General features: G+C 42.1%; 1 protein-coding gene across 1 annotated transcript in view; it reads right to left on the bottom strand.

The window, feature by feature from the left end:
- LIN7A (lin-7 homolog A, crumbs cell polarity complex component) overlaps positions 1-13,461 on the bottom strand; it is a 128,106-nt gene extending 114,645 nt beyond the window's left edge. Inside the window, exon 1 of the mRNA XM_043561605.1 lies at positions 12,815-13,461. Coding sequence (XP_043417540.1) covers positions 12,815-12,896 — 82 coding nt within the window. The 5' untranslated portion in view covers positions 12,897-13,461. The remainder of the gene's footprint in view (positions 1-12,814) is intronic.
- Between the last annotated feature and the right edge of the window lie 434 nt (positions 13,462-13,895).

A 13,895-nucleotide genomic window follows, 5' to 3' on the forward strand; every position in this document is an offset into this window, starting at 1 on the left:
AACTTGTTAGTACATGTAAAACAGAGATTTCTAAACCCGGAGAGGGGAGAAAATGGAATTAGGTAGGAAATTAGGCATGCTTTAGTGTGTGTCTATGTACAACACATCTTGCCTATGGCTAGTTGGTTTAGCTGCTAGGACAGAGGGTTGCTAAGGCCAAGACCGTGGGGTGAATGTTACACTGTCTTAGTTCAGAGTGACTATAGATATCGTCAATATAGTCAATGCAATGACTTAGATATCACAAAATAGCATAGAATAGGTGGCTTAAAAGGTATTTATTTCTCCTATTTCTAGAGGCTGCGACGTTCAAGATCAAGGTGCCAGCAGACTCCGTTCCTTCAGTTCACTTGCTGGCTTGCAGCCTCTGCCTTCTGGATGTGTATACTCAATCAGTGAAGAGAAAACTCAGATGTCTTCTTATAAGGGCAATAATCCCATCTTGGGGCTCCACGCTCATGACCTCATCTAAATCTAATTACCTTCCAAAGTCCCCACGTCCAAATATTATCATCTTGGGGACCAGGGCTTCAACATACAAATAAGAAGGGGAGAGACACAGTCAGTCCATAACATATGCCCAACTTAACATTTTGCTATTTACAGTTATCATTTGGACGCCAAATTGACAATGCTTGGAAAGTGTGTGACATCAGAAGAAATGAGTGCCTACGTGATCCAGAATCGTTCATTTATCCAGAGGCAGGTTATCTGTCAACCTCAACTAACTAAAATAGGTCTGAGAAGCAGGAGAGATGCAGAATTTCCCTTTGAGCCAGCCAAATAAGTACCTCATCATTCCTTCAGTAATGTGCATTAAGCCTCACTGACTTCTTTGTTTTATCTTCCACAATTCCTTTATAAAAATCCCACTTTCTGGAGAACATACACTGTACCAAAGAAGGAAAGTAAATGAATTTTTAGGTTAAAAATTAGTAAGTTTGGGGCCTCAAGGAATAAACTTCAGCTATTTGTTAAGTTTTATTTAGATGGAACATCTCTTTCACATTTAATGCTAAGCAAATACAGCATTACTTGGACCACTGGAATCCATATTAAAACCTCAGTGCATCCATTTTAATAATAGTGAGTAAGCAGAGAGTATTTATAATCTTCAAGATATTTAAAGCTAATTTGGAAGAAGAAAAAGAAGTCACAATTTTCTTTGGGTCTGAAATTTAGGTCCTACTATATTCCCAAATTCCTCTCACTAATCCCACTTAGAAGCAAGGTCTGTAAGGAAAGGGGATTTGGGACACTATTATCACTCACTTATAAGAGCCTGTCAAAATTCTATGTCTATTAAAGAAATTTTGGCAGTGCAATATAGGTCACTGAAAGGTAATCTGAATGCCACAGTCATTTTCTCTTGGTTCACTGGCACAACATGGGAAGGAACAGAATATTGCTAGTACTTCGTGATACTAGCATTTATGAGTATTTTGCTGCTCGGTATTAAGAAATCAACAGTAAGCACAACCATTTATTAAACACTTGCTATTTTATAATAATTGTGCTAAACTTGTAAAATATATCACTTAGGGTCGCCTGGGTGACTCAGTCGGTTAAGCGTCCGAGTTTGGCTCAGGTCATGATCTCACAGTTTGTGGGTTCCAGCCTCGCGTCGGGCTCTGTGCTGCACAGCTCAGAGTCTGGGACCTGCTTCACATTGTGTCTCCCTCTCTCTCTGCTCCTCCTGCATTCATGCTCTGTCTCTCTCTGTCTCTCAAAAATAAAAATAAAAGTTAAAAAAATTTTTTTAAGTATCACTTACGTTAATCTTTACCAACATTAGTATAAGGTCCTTTTTGCGAGCATTGGAGAAAGTCATTTCTCTTTAGCCCAGGGTCACATGCTCTCCTGGTGTGCCTTCTGTCTGTTTGTCTCCTGAAGACTTTACAAGCACCTCTGCATCTTCTGTCCCTTAGAAGTAAGTTCAAATTCCTCCAAGCTTGATACAGACCCTGTTACAGACCTATGCCCTTGCTCTCCAGTGTAGCATAGTGAGTAAGCTGAAGGCCTCAAGAATAAACCAGCCTGAGCCTCGATCACTTTATTTAGCCTCTTAAGGCTCCAATTCCCACATCTTCAAAATACTAATAGCATCTGCCTCAAAGGCTCATTTTGACGACTAACTGGAATGAAATAAGAAGAGATCTATGCGTGGGGCACCTGGGTGGCTCAGTTGGTTGGGCGACTGACTTCAGCTCAGGTCATGATCTCGCAGATAGTGAGTTCGAGCCCCGCATCGGGCTCTGTGCTGACAGCTCAGAGCCTACAGCCTGCTTCAGATTCTGTGTCTCCCCCCACCCCACCCCTCCCCTCCCCTGCTCACACTCTGTCTCTCAATAATAAATAAACATTAAAAAAAAAAAAGACGAGATCTACGCGCAACGCCTGGCTGTGTAGTAGTCTATGTAATGTGATGCAGTGTAATGTAGTAAATGCTCAATGCGTGAGCTATTATTATAATTCTTAAATTATGTTATCATAAGTCATCTGCTTAATGTCCATCTTCCCTAGACTGCAAGCTCTACCTCTAGCCCTTGACTTGCTACCAGGCACAAAGTAGACTCTCATTCACTCCTCTTTGAATGACTAAGTGAAGGAAGAATCAAAGGGCTGTATCCCCACACAAAGTGAATGTCATCCCTGCATTAAGAATGAGAGAACTAAGATGTGGAGAGAATAAGCAATATTTTAAGTGTCCACGGATAGTAAGTGGCAGAATTGCAATTCAAATCTCTATGTGTCTGAAACTGAAGCTTGTGCACTTCCCATTTATTGCACTGGGGGAAATGCATGCCCTGGGGAGAAGAGGTGGGGAATAATCAATCAGTATTGAGCACTTGTATGGACCTGGAAGTTCTAAGTACTTGCATATGTTTTCCCAGTTCATTTTTATAGCAATCTCAGGAGGTAAAGAAATACTATTTTCAATTTTACAGGTGAAAACTCAAATACAGAGAGGGTAGCAACAGGCCAAGTTTACATACCAAGGAGGAGGCAAGGATAAGTAGAATTTGAACCCAGGCATCTGGACCAGAGCTCACACCTCTGAGGGGCACATGTATGTTTCTCAGCATTTTGTGATGCCTAACAATTAAATAGCCCTAAAAAGGAGTTAAAAAAGTCGTTTTCGGTTGTATTTTCCCCAGTCAACTATTTAATACATATTTGTTTGATATCTGCATATAAATCAAATCAAACATAAACAATGAACATCTACATAAACTCAAATCCCTGTCTTAAGCTATTACTGAATCTTAAAGTCATTCTGTAGCTTTTCCAGTTTGTCATTCAACTTTTGTCTGTACATTTCCAATAATCCAGTAAAAGGATTTTCACTGATTCCTGGAAGGCACTCATTTGAATTTTGGGCAGAATAGGTGTAGGGAATTTTTTCTTGAATAAAAAACTATCATCTTGTGCCACCAGCTCATTTACCTAATCTTATCCCCCCACAAAACTATGCAACATGTGAAGACAAACCAGTGATTTATTTAATACACTGTGATAGGCAACGGGTACACAAAGATAGATGTAAATAACTTATGTTGTTAGGGTGACAGCAGTGTAAAAGAAAAAGAAAAGTTAATCCTGTGTGGTAAGTACTCCAATAGAATTATGAAGAAAAGTGTCATTTAAGCATCAAGAAAGAAGTGATCTGGGGAGAGGAAGTAGGCAAATGAGGAAACTTTTGGTTTCAACCTCCAGGCACTTCCAAATGCATCTTGCTTCTAGAGAATACCAAAATAAACAATTTCTACCTCTTAGTATAGCCTGAAGACAAGAAATATCTTGTCTATGCCCCTTGGCAGTAGGGTGGGAGTACAGAACTTCCAGGACTCAAGGAAGAAATAATTATCATTGTCGAGTGGTTCCTAGGATGACCTGTTCTAACTACTTCATACATATTAACTCATTTAAAGCCAACATTTCATGGAGTTGGCGCTATTTTTGTCATTTGCCATTTTACAGATAAGACAATGGAGATTCAAAGCGGTCTAGCAACCTTGGAAGTTTGCAGAGCTAGTAAACAGAAAAGCAGGGCTTCAAAATCAGGCAGGCGGGCTGTGGAATGCATCTTTGCCATTTGACACCACCCCTAACTCCAGCCCAGGACTGAGTCATGATGACATGGCCCGTCTGTGGTTTGCAAAGTAACTGAGTGGAGTCTAGTGGGGCAGTATTCACTGGACAGTCTAACCAAGAGCAATAAATAGTCAAGGCTGGCTCCTTTTTTCCCAGTGGAATGAATGAATGAATGAATGAATGAATGGAGGCTATATTCACTGTCCCTACATTTTTCTCTTATATTGTAACCTGCTATTCCAGCTAGGTATAATGTTAGAATATTGATAGGGTTTCTCAAATAATTTGCTATTCCTCCTAGTTCTATGTCACCTACATAAATCTGCTAGGGACTCTCATCCAAAATATCAGTAACAATGTCGAATAGGACAGAGAAGCAAACTGCCTTGTAGTAGTGTTTCAACCACTAGAAATCCAAAAGTACAATCATCCACTTGACATATTTCTACATTTTCCACAAGGCTTCTATAAAAGTTGTGATGTCATGGGTGTCATGAAGATGGTAGGGCCATAGCACACACTTGAAATTCGACAAGATCTATTCTTAGTGATCCCATGTAGGCTCTGTGGGATCACCACTTTCTTTTATAAGTGCCAATATCCCATTCTTTTATTAATATCATTAGAGTTTTTTTCTTTTTTTTTGCCAGAAAGCAAAAACAGTAGATTGAACGGTAGTCTCCTAAGACACTTTTCTCACCTTTTTGGAACCCAGGATATTTGTCCATCAGCAATTACTGCTCTTCCCCAATTTTTCTCAAAGATCTCTTTCAGGAGTCTCTCAGCCATATTCCCCACCTCTCTTATTATTATTAAATAGATTCAGCTGTAATTTAATGGTTTTCTTCCCTGTATAAATTGGGGGCTTAACTTGTAGTGTCACTTTGGATTCCCATTATCCTATCCTTTTTTGATTACAGATAATTCTTTGGTAGGAAAAAAACCACAGATTTTATACTGAAATATCAGAACTATCACCACACTGAGCAAGTAAACAAAAATAGCAGAACTGGCTGGACCTGAAATAGCCACATTATTTCTGTGGGAAATTACCATCAGTTTAAAAAAGAAGCTATAGTTTTCTGTCCAATACAGATAACTATCCGAGTATAACTTCAAAATAAGTTTCAATTCAACATAACTTTTTTGCAAGTAATCCTTGGGCATATTTATATTTTATAAGACCAGTCTTCAAATTCAGCTAGCACATAACGGTGGTAAAATTCAATCATAGAACAACTTGTCTATCACTTAAACCATTAGTAAATCATTGATGTAATCAATATGACTTTTAAAATGTGTGCTCACTTGCCAACACAGAGTGATTTCAAATTAAATCCATTTTAACTGCTTTATCAAGACACAGCTTTCTCATTCATCCATTTGTGATTTTTTAAAAAAGGATGAGGCAGTGTAGCTTGTGTGTGTTTGTGTGTGTGTGTAGAGGAAATTCTGCTAGACCTCTCCCCCTCACACACACACACACACTTTTTTTTTTTTGGATGGGGGTTGCTTTTCAGTTGTATTTTGGCCTTAGTTTATGTGGTTCAAATAACAAGTTAAAATAGTGGGTGGAGGTGAGCAATGGAAGTAGGCTATGATATCAATACCATCACTTCACATCCTTTCTTGGCCGGGGAAAGCTGTCACTCTTAGGAGTTTGTTACACATAAGCACAGAAACAAAGTGATAAAGTAAGGTAGTCATCCCTTTCATATTATTATAGGTTGGAAGGCTTTGTTTTTTAAGCACTAAAAATGTGTCCATGATAACGAGTCCAGCTAGGTCAATTGCATTCACTCATTCAATCAACAAATATTAAGGATGTGCCAACTATGTGCCAGACAATGTGTTGGGCTCTACATAAACAAATCCAGCATGGTCTCTGATCTGACGAAGACTGTATCCTAATCGACAGATGTCAAGACTAAGAAAAGAACTCTCTATTGGCTTTGCACTTAGAATTGCATCCCTAAGATCCAGTATACATTTGATGCTACTCTCTCAATGTTTCCTTTTCTTTACTAATAGTTAAGTCCTAGTTGTGATCCCTCATAGTTCTGTAACTATATAGTGCAGAATGAAAGACTCAAACATTGATTTGCCAAAAAAAAAGTTCAGTGAAAGTATTTTTTTTAATGGGTAGTGAAGCTCACAGAAAACATGAGAAATCAAGCAAGCACTTAATGTTTGTAGACTAAAACATTCTGGCTGCTGCTGTGAGAAGGTTTTAGGACAAGAGCCGTATATAGTCAACCCCTCTTTTTTTCTCCACAATCATGATCACTGGGGCATACATCTTTAAAGCAACAGAAGAAATAACTTACTTTTTAAAATTTTTATTTACTTATTTTGAGAGAGAAATAGAACAAGGTGGGGGGGGGGGGAGGCACAGAGAGAAAGGAGAGAGAGAATCCCAAGCAGGCTCCACACTGTCAGTGCAGAGCCTGACACAGGACTCAAACTCAAGAACTGTGGAACTGTGAAATCATCACTTGAGTTGAAATCTAGAGTCAGATGCTTAACCCACTGAGCCACTCAGGCACCCTGAACTAATTTAATTTTTATTTTCCTTTCTTAATCTCTCCTCATGTTAAAAAAAATAGTAAGGAGAGAGAAAAGGGGCAAGTCCCTTTGGACTGTGAGCAAAAGCAATTTTCAGTTAAATATAGATTTTATAAAAACTGGTGAATGAAGTCGATTAGAAAGCTATATGCTGCCCAAGGCTTGAATTGGGAGATATATAAAGTAATAAGCTCTGCATGCCTTGAAAAGTGAAAAGAAAAGAAAGAAAAATTTTAATGTATCACAAATTCCATGAAAAGTGTGGTGCCCATGGGATTTTCATTTGCGTTCAATTTCGGTTTTTTTTCCCCCATAAGGTTGAAACCCACAAAATATAAGCTCTTGGTTTTGGGTTTATATTAGAATTTCTGAAGGACTAAAAGTTTTATTTTTTTAAAAGGGAAAACACATCAAGATTTGTTTAATCAATATCTTAGATTAAAATTCTTTTTAGAAGCCAGGAATCAAGATTTCCATTTATACTTTTGTGACTTAACCAAGTTGTATTTAACTCACAGAAAAAAGTTCGATGACTGACAACATTTTATTTTAAATAGGCACCTAATAGAGATTATAAACTATCAATTGTGTCATTAACAAAGTCTCAAACATTTAAAATTAGATAATTTTAATTACTCCTAGCAATTGCTTTATTTATCCCTATTTCTCCAAGACCTGGTTTTGTATTATTTGTTTATGAATGATGATTTAAAAAAAAATCTCCCTCTGATTAAAGTTAGAGGGAGAAGTTACACAGACGTGAAATTTTGAAGAATTCTGTTGTATTTCCTTTTCCAACCTTGAGATGGAGAGTGAAGGAGAGTCTGAACTACTATATTTAAGAAAGTACCTAAATCCATGGAGTCTTGAATGTAGTGAAGTATTCCTGTGTTGTTACAAAAGTGTTAAGTATCGTAGATTGCATCCTGTTTTGTTCTCTTGAGTTTAGCTGAAGGTCATTTCTGGTTTTAGAGATTATAATGGGGCAAACTAACCTCTGGTGTAGGGAAGAATTGCTATAAAACATCTTAAACTCTGGCAGAGAAGACACCACACTAATCTCCTTATCAGCCTCTCCTCTTTGCCACAAGGGTAAGTTATAGGCACTACTTCCTATATCACTAATATAAAATACTAGACTAAAAGTAACTATATCTCATATTATGACCACTTGGGTTCGACATATAGATTTATGCATAGTGACATGTAAATTACAGTGTTCGGTATGCCTTTGAAAGTTTAATTATATGATATTTTAGCCTAGTAATAAGAAGCAAAAGCTGATCTATAGATTTCTCTTAGTATACTTGAAACCATATTCCTATCCTAGGATGAATACCTAGAGTGCTATTACTTCTTGGTAATTTTTCTTTTTGATTATATGTTTGGTTATAGATGTATTAATGGGATGGTAGTCAAGATATACACGTACTAGTTGCTTTTAGGGTCTTCTTCCCTTTATCCAGAATTATCCAGAATGCCGTTCCTAAGAATCTTATTAATATATCAGAACTCAGTTTAAATTTTCCTTTCTCATGGAGCTTACCTTGACCAGCACAATCTAAACAAATAGGTCCTCCCCCATTAGTCTCCATCCTTTTGTCATTTCCATTGTCTTCATAGTACTTCATACTTTCAACCCCAATCTAAAATCCGAATCATAAAATACATCATCTGACCCCTGGCCACCAACTTCACACATTCATTTTCCACCAGTCTTCCCTGTGCTCCCATTTTCATGTTGACTTCCTTGTTTTCCCAGATTGCACACGTGACCTCCTTCTCCACAGTGCATTCCCCAAGACATCTGCAAAGTTTGCTTCATTTCCTTTGGATCTTTTCTCAAGCATCATCCATTTAGGAAGGAGGACCTTTTTTGACTATCATATGCACAACAGCAGCCCCTGCCACTGTCCCTGACCCAGTCTTATTTTTTCTTCCTGGCACTTACAGTTTTATGTGTATATGTTCTGTGAGTGACTCACTCATTAGTGTATAAACTCCATTAGACTTTATCTCTTATGCTCATTAGCCACAAACCTGAAAACAGTGCTTTCCATAAGGCTGACACTTAATACTTATTTGCTGAATTAATTAATTAATCCTTTATTTATTATCTATTACCCCCCACTACGCTCTTAAGGACCAGGAAAGCAGAAATTTTGTTTCTGGCATTTCTATAGTATATTATTTATATATATATATATATATATATATATATATATATATATATATACACACACACATACATATATGATACATACATTCAAGGAATGAATATTTATTGAATGAGTAAATTGTGTACGTGTGTGTGCGGGTGTATGTGTGTGTATTAATCTCTCTCCCCTCATGGGCTCTAATTGCCACAGAGACTAGAATTATGTCTGTTTAGCTTACCACTGTATTAACCAATTCCACAGTAGTGTCTGGCTTATACCAGGCACTCAATGGGTTAGTGAAGAATCGAAAGTACTGGGACCAGAGTGAACAGGAGCCTACTCTGGCTCCTAGCCACCCAGAGGACTACACAGGGTTAATCTGAGGTCTTAATGACAGGTGGAAAAGAGTTTGGAATATGCACAGAGTGGTGAAAACCTTAAGTAACTCTGTTCATCCTTTCCAGGGCCCAGTCTGATCTTGGCAAAGGCTTTCTTCCCAAATAAGATCCAAGAAGCTAGTGCAGACCTCTGAGCGTCTTGCTTTCAGATAGTATCTTTTAAATTCTGGGAGGAGTAAATCTTCATTTCAATCGTAGGTTTGATTTCTTTAATTAAAACCTTTGCCCTGAAGATTCCAGATAAATCAGTTTATGGTGCCAAAGGGCATCAAACAAGAAAATCTAAATTTTAGCATAAAATGTCCCACTCACTAGTAGAGTAACCTTGAAAATACTTATCATTGCTTCTTCAATATTTTTCACTTGAAAAGGAAAGATGCTAGAAAAAAATCAAACTATGGATTCATGCTTTAGGTTTGCTGAGATGCCCTTGGAAGGTCTGGTCAAGCATCTTCTTTCCTTCTTCTCCTTTGCCCACCTGCCCCAACTCCTCTTGGTTATTAATCATAACTTTGGTGAGCTATGGTTACTGATTGGAATCCAACAAGCACACAATGGAAAAGAAAGGTTAAGAATCATTGGCCTGTGTTCTTCCTGCCATCTTTCCCAGGGCCAAAATATTGCGAATCTATGAACTGTACCTTGGTTCACTACTAAATCCCTATCTTTTAACATTGCTTAAATCACTGCAGTCCTTAGTTCACTTACACTAACTTACATTAATTTTTGATCTACTGTGCATCAAGGAACTATGACAGGCACAGAGAATACCAAGATGATTTTAGAAATGGTCTCTTCCCGGGGCGCCTGGGTGGCGCAGTCGGTTAGGCGTCCGACTTCAGCCAGGTCACGATCTCACGGTCCGTGAGTTCGAGCCCCGCGTCAGGCTCTGGGCTGATGGCTCAGAGCCTGGAGCCTGTTTCCGATTCTGTGTCTCCCTCTCTCTCTGCCCCTCCCCCGTTCATGCTCTGTCTCTCTCTGTCCCAAAAATAAATAAACATTGAGAAATGGTCTCTTCCCTCAAGGAGCACCATTCAGTAAGGAGACAGATACATCATCAGCATGTGAGAAATGCTTTGATAGGGCCAAATCAGGGAGTGACCTCCAAGCACATCAAAGGGCACCGCAACAACCTGGGAGAGGGAGTAATCTGGAAAACCTTGCAGTAGATGACCAGACACTGAGTTCTGATTGCAACTAATCGAATTATAGACTGTTAAAGCTGCACAGTGTCAGAATCATCTCATCTAAATTCCTTATGGAGCAAAAAAACCAAACCAAAACAAACAAACAACCCCTCTGCTCCCCCCAAAAGAACTGATGCCCAAAGATGCTAACCAAGCCATCCAATGTAAGTATGACAGTTATAACTAGATGGGACCAACGTACATATTATTATGCTGCCTTTTTAAAAAGACTTTGGTTTTTTTGTAGGAACATTTCCAGAACCCCTTCTTTCATTGGTTTAATGATGCTATTGATCAATTAATTAATCACATTTTAATAAGGTATGGGAAAAATATTTGACTTCATGCACAGCAATGATGTCAATAACCCATCATCCATTAATTACATACTTTGCAGTTAGCTTCTGGTTAATTTATTCAGTTACATCCACAGCCTCATTTTGCCTCTTGAGCTACTTACTAAACGGACCTAATCACACTGGAAAGGACACGTACTGTCTGGCTGTGAACAAGAACAAACTTTAAGAATAGATCTAGGTCTGACTGCAGTTCTTCTCCACAACTGAGTAAGGAATCTAAGGGTCAGGATAAAATCCAAAAAGTGAAATATTTTCAGTGGTAGCAATATGTAAAATTGCCCAGGTATGCAGTTTTCTTGGAGTCTGTTTTTTCTCCCAATGTAGTCGTTTTACTTGGGATGTTTAAAGACTGATTTAGTAATGGGACAATATAAGAGCCCATTACATTAAAACAAAAATTCATGGGAAATCTATAATTTCTAATAGCTCGCCATCTGTTCGGCGCTTAGTGGCAATGGATTTGTCCTGCTTAGTATAGATGATGATACTGGGGTGCATTCATGGATTATAGAGTGCATTTCTGAGCTCTTTAAGTACTGTTATTAATTTACTAACTTGCAAATCAACATTTCCCAACACAAAATCAATTATTACTTTTTTTTTTTGGCTAATTTTTCAACTCTTACCCCAAGTAAGGTTGCTATGGGCACCACATAATATCTGTTCTGGCGCCAACAGATTGCGTTAAAGTCATCCTCAGTCTCTCCAAATTAAAGCCCTACTGAGTTCACCGGCTTTGCACTGTACTCGCAGCAGGATGCTCTTTTGCTTTGCTCCACAGTCCAGTTTAATCTGCTAGAAGAATATTTTTAGAGGCACATCGGACTAAATCATCTTCGACTGAGCACACCATCTCCAAATGGCCGCCCAGGGTCCTAAATCCGGCCGCTGCGGACCGGGACGAGCAGGTGTCCTCCGCTGCGGCGGCGTCGTGGGACTCCAGCGCCAACATAACTAGACGTCGGAAGCCAGAAAGGAAACCTGAACACACAGGCACAGGTATAACCTCGCACGCGCGCTCCAGAGAGGCCCCCAGCGCAGCGGAGCCTTCTAGCCTTAGGCTTGGCAAGGCTCTGGGGGGAAGCAAACACTGCTTCCCCCATTCAAGTCAGAGAGCAGGGCGCCGAGGGTCGCGGGTCAGAAGTTGAATTTCAACCCAGCCTGCGCAGCGTCCCGGCGCCTTCCGCAGCCCCGGCATCGCGCTGGAGCCCGGGCTGGGAGAGAAACCAGGCTGGCTGGGGCAGGAGAAACTGAGTTGCCACCACCGGAGAGCTGCGGGTGGCGGGGGCAGAGGAGACCCCGGCCACCTTCGGAGCACGAAGCCGAGCAGAGTCGGGCTCCGCTGCAGCGACGCTGCGCCCCTAGCCCGGCCACTGCTGCCCGCGCCCCGCGTTGCCCTTTCGGCCGAGGGCGACTCCCCGCCGCCGCAGCCCGGCAGCCGTGCGCCCCGGCACAGGCCACCCCGGGTGCGCCTCCTCCGCCCCCGGGCGGCCGCCTGAGCACCCGCAGCCGGACCGACCTTCGTCCTCCCCGGCGTCCGGACAAACTTCCTCCCTCCTGGACCCCCCTCCCCTTCCCCCCCCCCTCCCCCCCGCCCCGGGCCGCGCTGGCTAGCAGGCGGCTCTCTCGCCAGGCTTCCCTGGTCTCCGGCTGCAGGCGCCCTCGCCCGGCACGGCGAGCTTCCTCCCTGCCCCTCTCCAGCCCCGAGCCCGGGCGCCTACCGGTCCCTGCGCCTCAGCTCCAACAAAGCCGGCGGCCCCTAGGCGACCCGGCGAGGGGCTGGGAGTGGCGGCGGGGGCGCCAGAGCCCGACGAAGGCATCCCTCGGCCGGGCGAGTGCAGCGTGCGGGGGCAGTGGGGACGTGGCGGGCAGAGAAAGGGGAAGAAAGTGTCCTGCTCCTGGCGCGAACGCCTTCTACGCTCGTTTTCGCTCGTTTTCGCCCGCCCCGCAGCCCCTGCTCGAGCGCGTCCGGCTGTCCCGGTGGGAGTTGGCAGGGGCAGAGGGGCAGGCAGAGGGGACGCAGTGGGCTGGCGGGCGAGCCGCTCCCTTACCTCTGTCCAGAGTGAGCGGCTGGACCACTGTCAATGTCGCCATGTCTGCCGTGGGAGCCGAAGTGACGCTCGGCTTCAGCATCAGCAACCGCTTGTAGTGAGAAAAAGAGGAGGAGATTGGGGGCGGGGGTGGAGAGGGAAGACGGAAAGGCGGGGGAGGCGGGGGGAAGGAGGGAAGGTGGTGGTGGTGGAGGAGAAGAAAGCTTGGGTGGGTTGGCAGCCAGATGGAGACGCAACTGTTCCGCGGCAGGCGGACCTTCAGTTGCGGCGTGAAGCTGAGCAGGTATCGGAAGGCGGCTGCATCGCGGGCTCCGGGCAGGAAGGCTCTGCCCTAGAACTTTGCTATGCCACCCCAACGAGCGCCGGATGGGTGCAGCCGGTGTGGTGTTCGCTTTCAACTTTCCACTCAAATAAAAATGGTCAGAGTGTAGGTGTGCCGGGGGGGGGGGGGGGGGGGGGAGGCGGAGTGAAAGGGGATGGGGAGGAGAGGGAGGGAGATGGAGAGATGGATTTTTTTTTTTTTTCAGATTCGAAGAATTTGTCAATCCGGTAATCCCATCCCTTAGAGACAAAATGCTTCTAGTTCAGAAATGTTGGGATTTCATTATAGTTGCTGTTAATTTCTGTTAAAGTACCCCCCCCCCTTTGGAATGTTGATTTGTAACAGTATATAAGATAACTGACTTAAGGCCAGGGTTCCATCATTAGGTCTCCATTAAGGACCTGAGTGTATTGCCTAGAAAATTACTTACTTTAAACACAAACTTCTTAAAAATGATTTTGAATCAAAAAACACAAAGGGAAATTTCTATCACTCGGTTTGAAGAACATGTACCAGGTACCCAGCAGTTTGTCGGGTTAATTTATAGTCAGTCAGTGGTTACTGAGAGTTGCCACTTACTGATTAATTAGCATGTGTGACAGGAAATTAGCTAGGAGTGTTCCATGCCCTGTGCCATGGTCTGACTTGGGGGTTCAGGACAGTTCCTGCCTTCATGTAGCCTGTGGTCTAGGGGGAGATGATGCTATTAAAAGGGTCATTTTAGAGTCAGTTGATCAAGATTCCATGACTAGAACCTTC

This window comes from Prionailurus bengalensis, chromosome B4 (assembly GCF_016509475.1).
Source record: "Prionailurus bengalensis isolate Pbe53 chromosome B4, Fcat_Pben_1.1_paternal_pri, whole genome shotgun sequence".
Taxonomy (NCBI): Eukaryota; Metazoa; Chordata; class Mammalia; order Carnivora; family Felidae; genus Prionailurus; species Prionailurus bengalensis.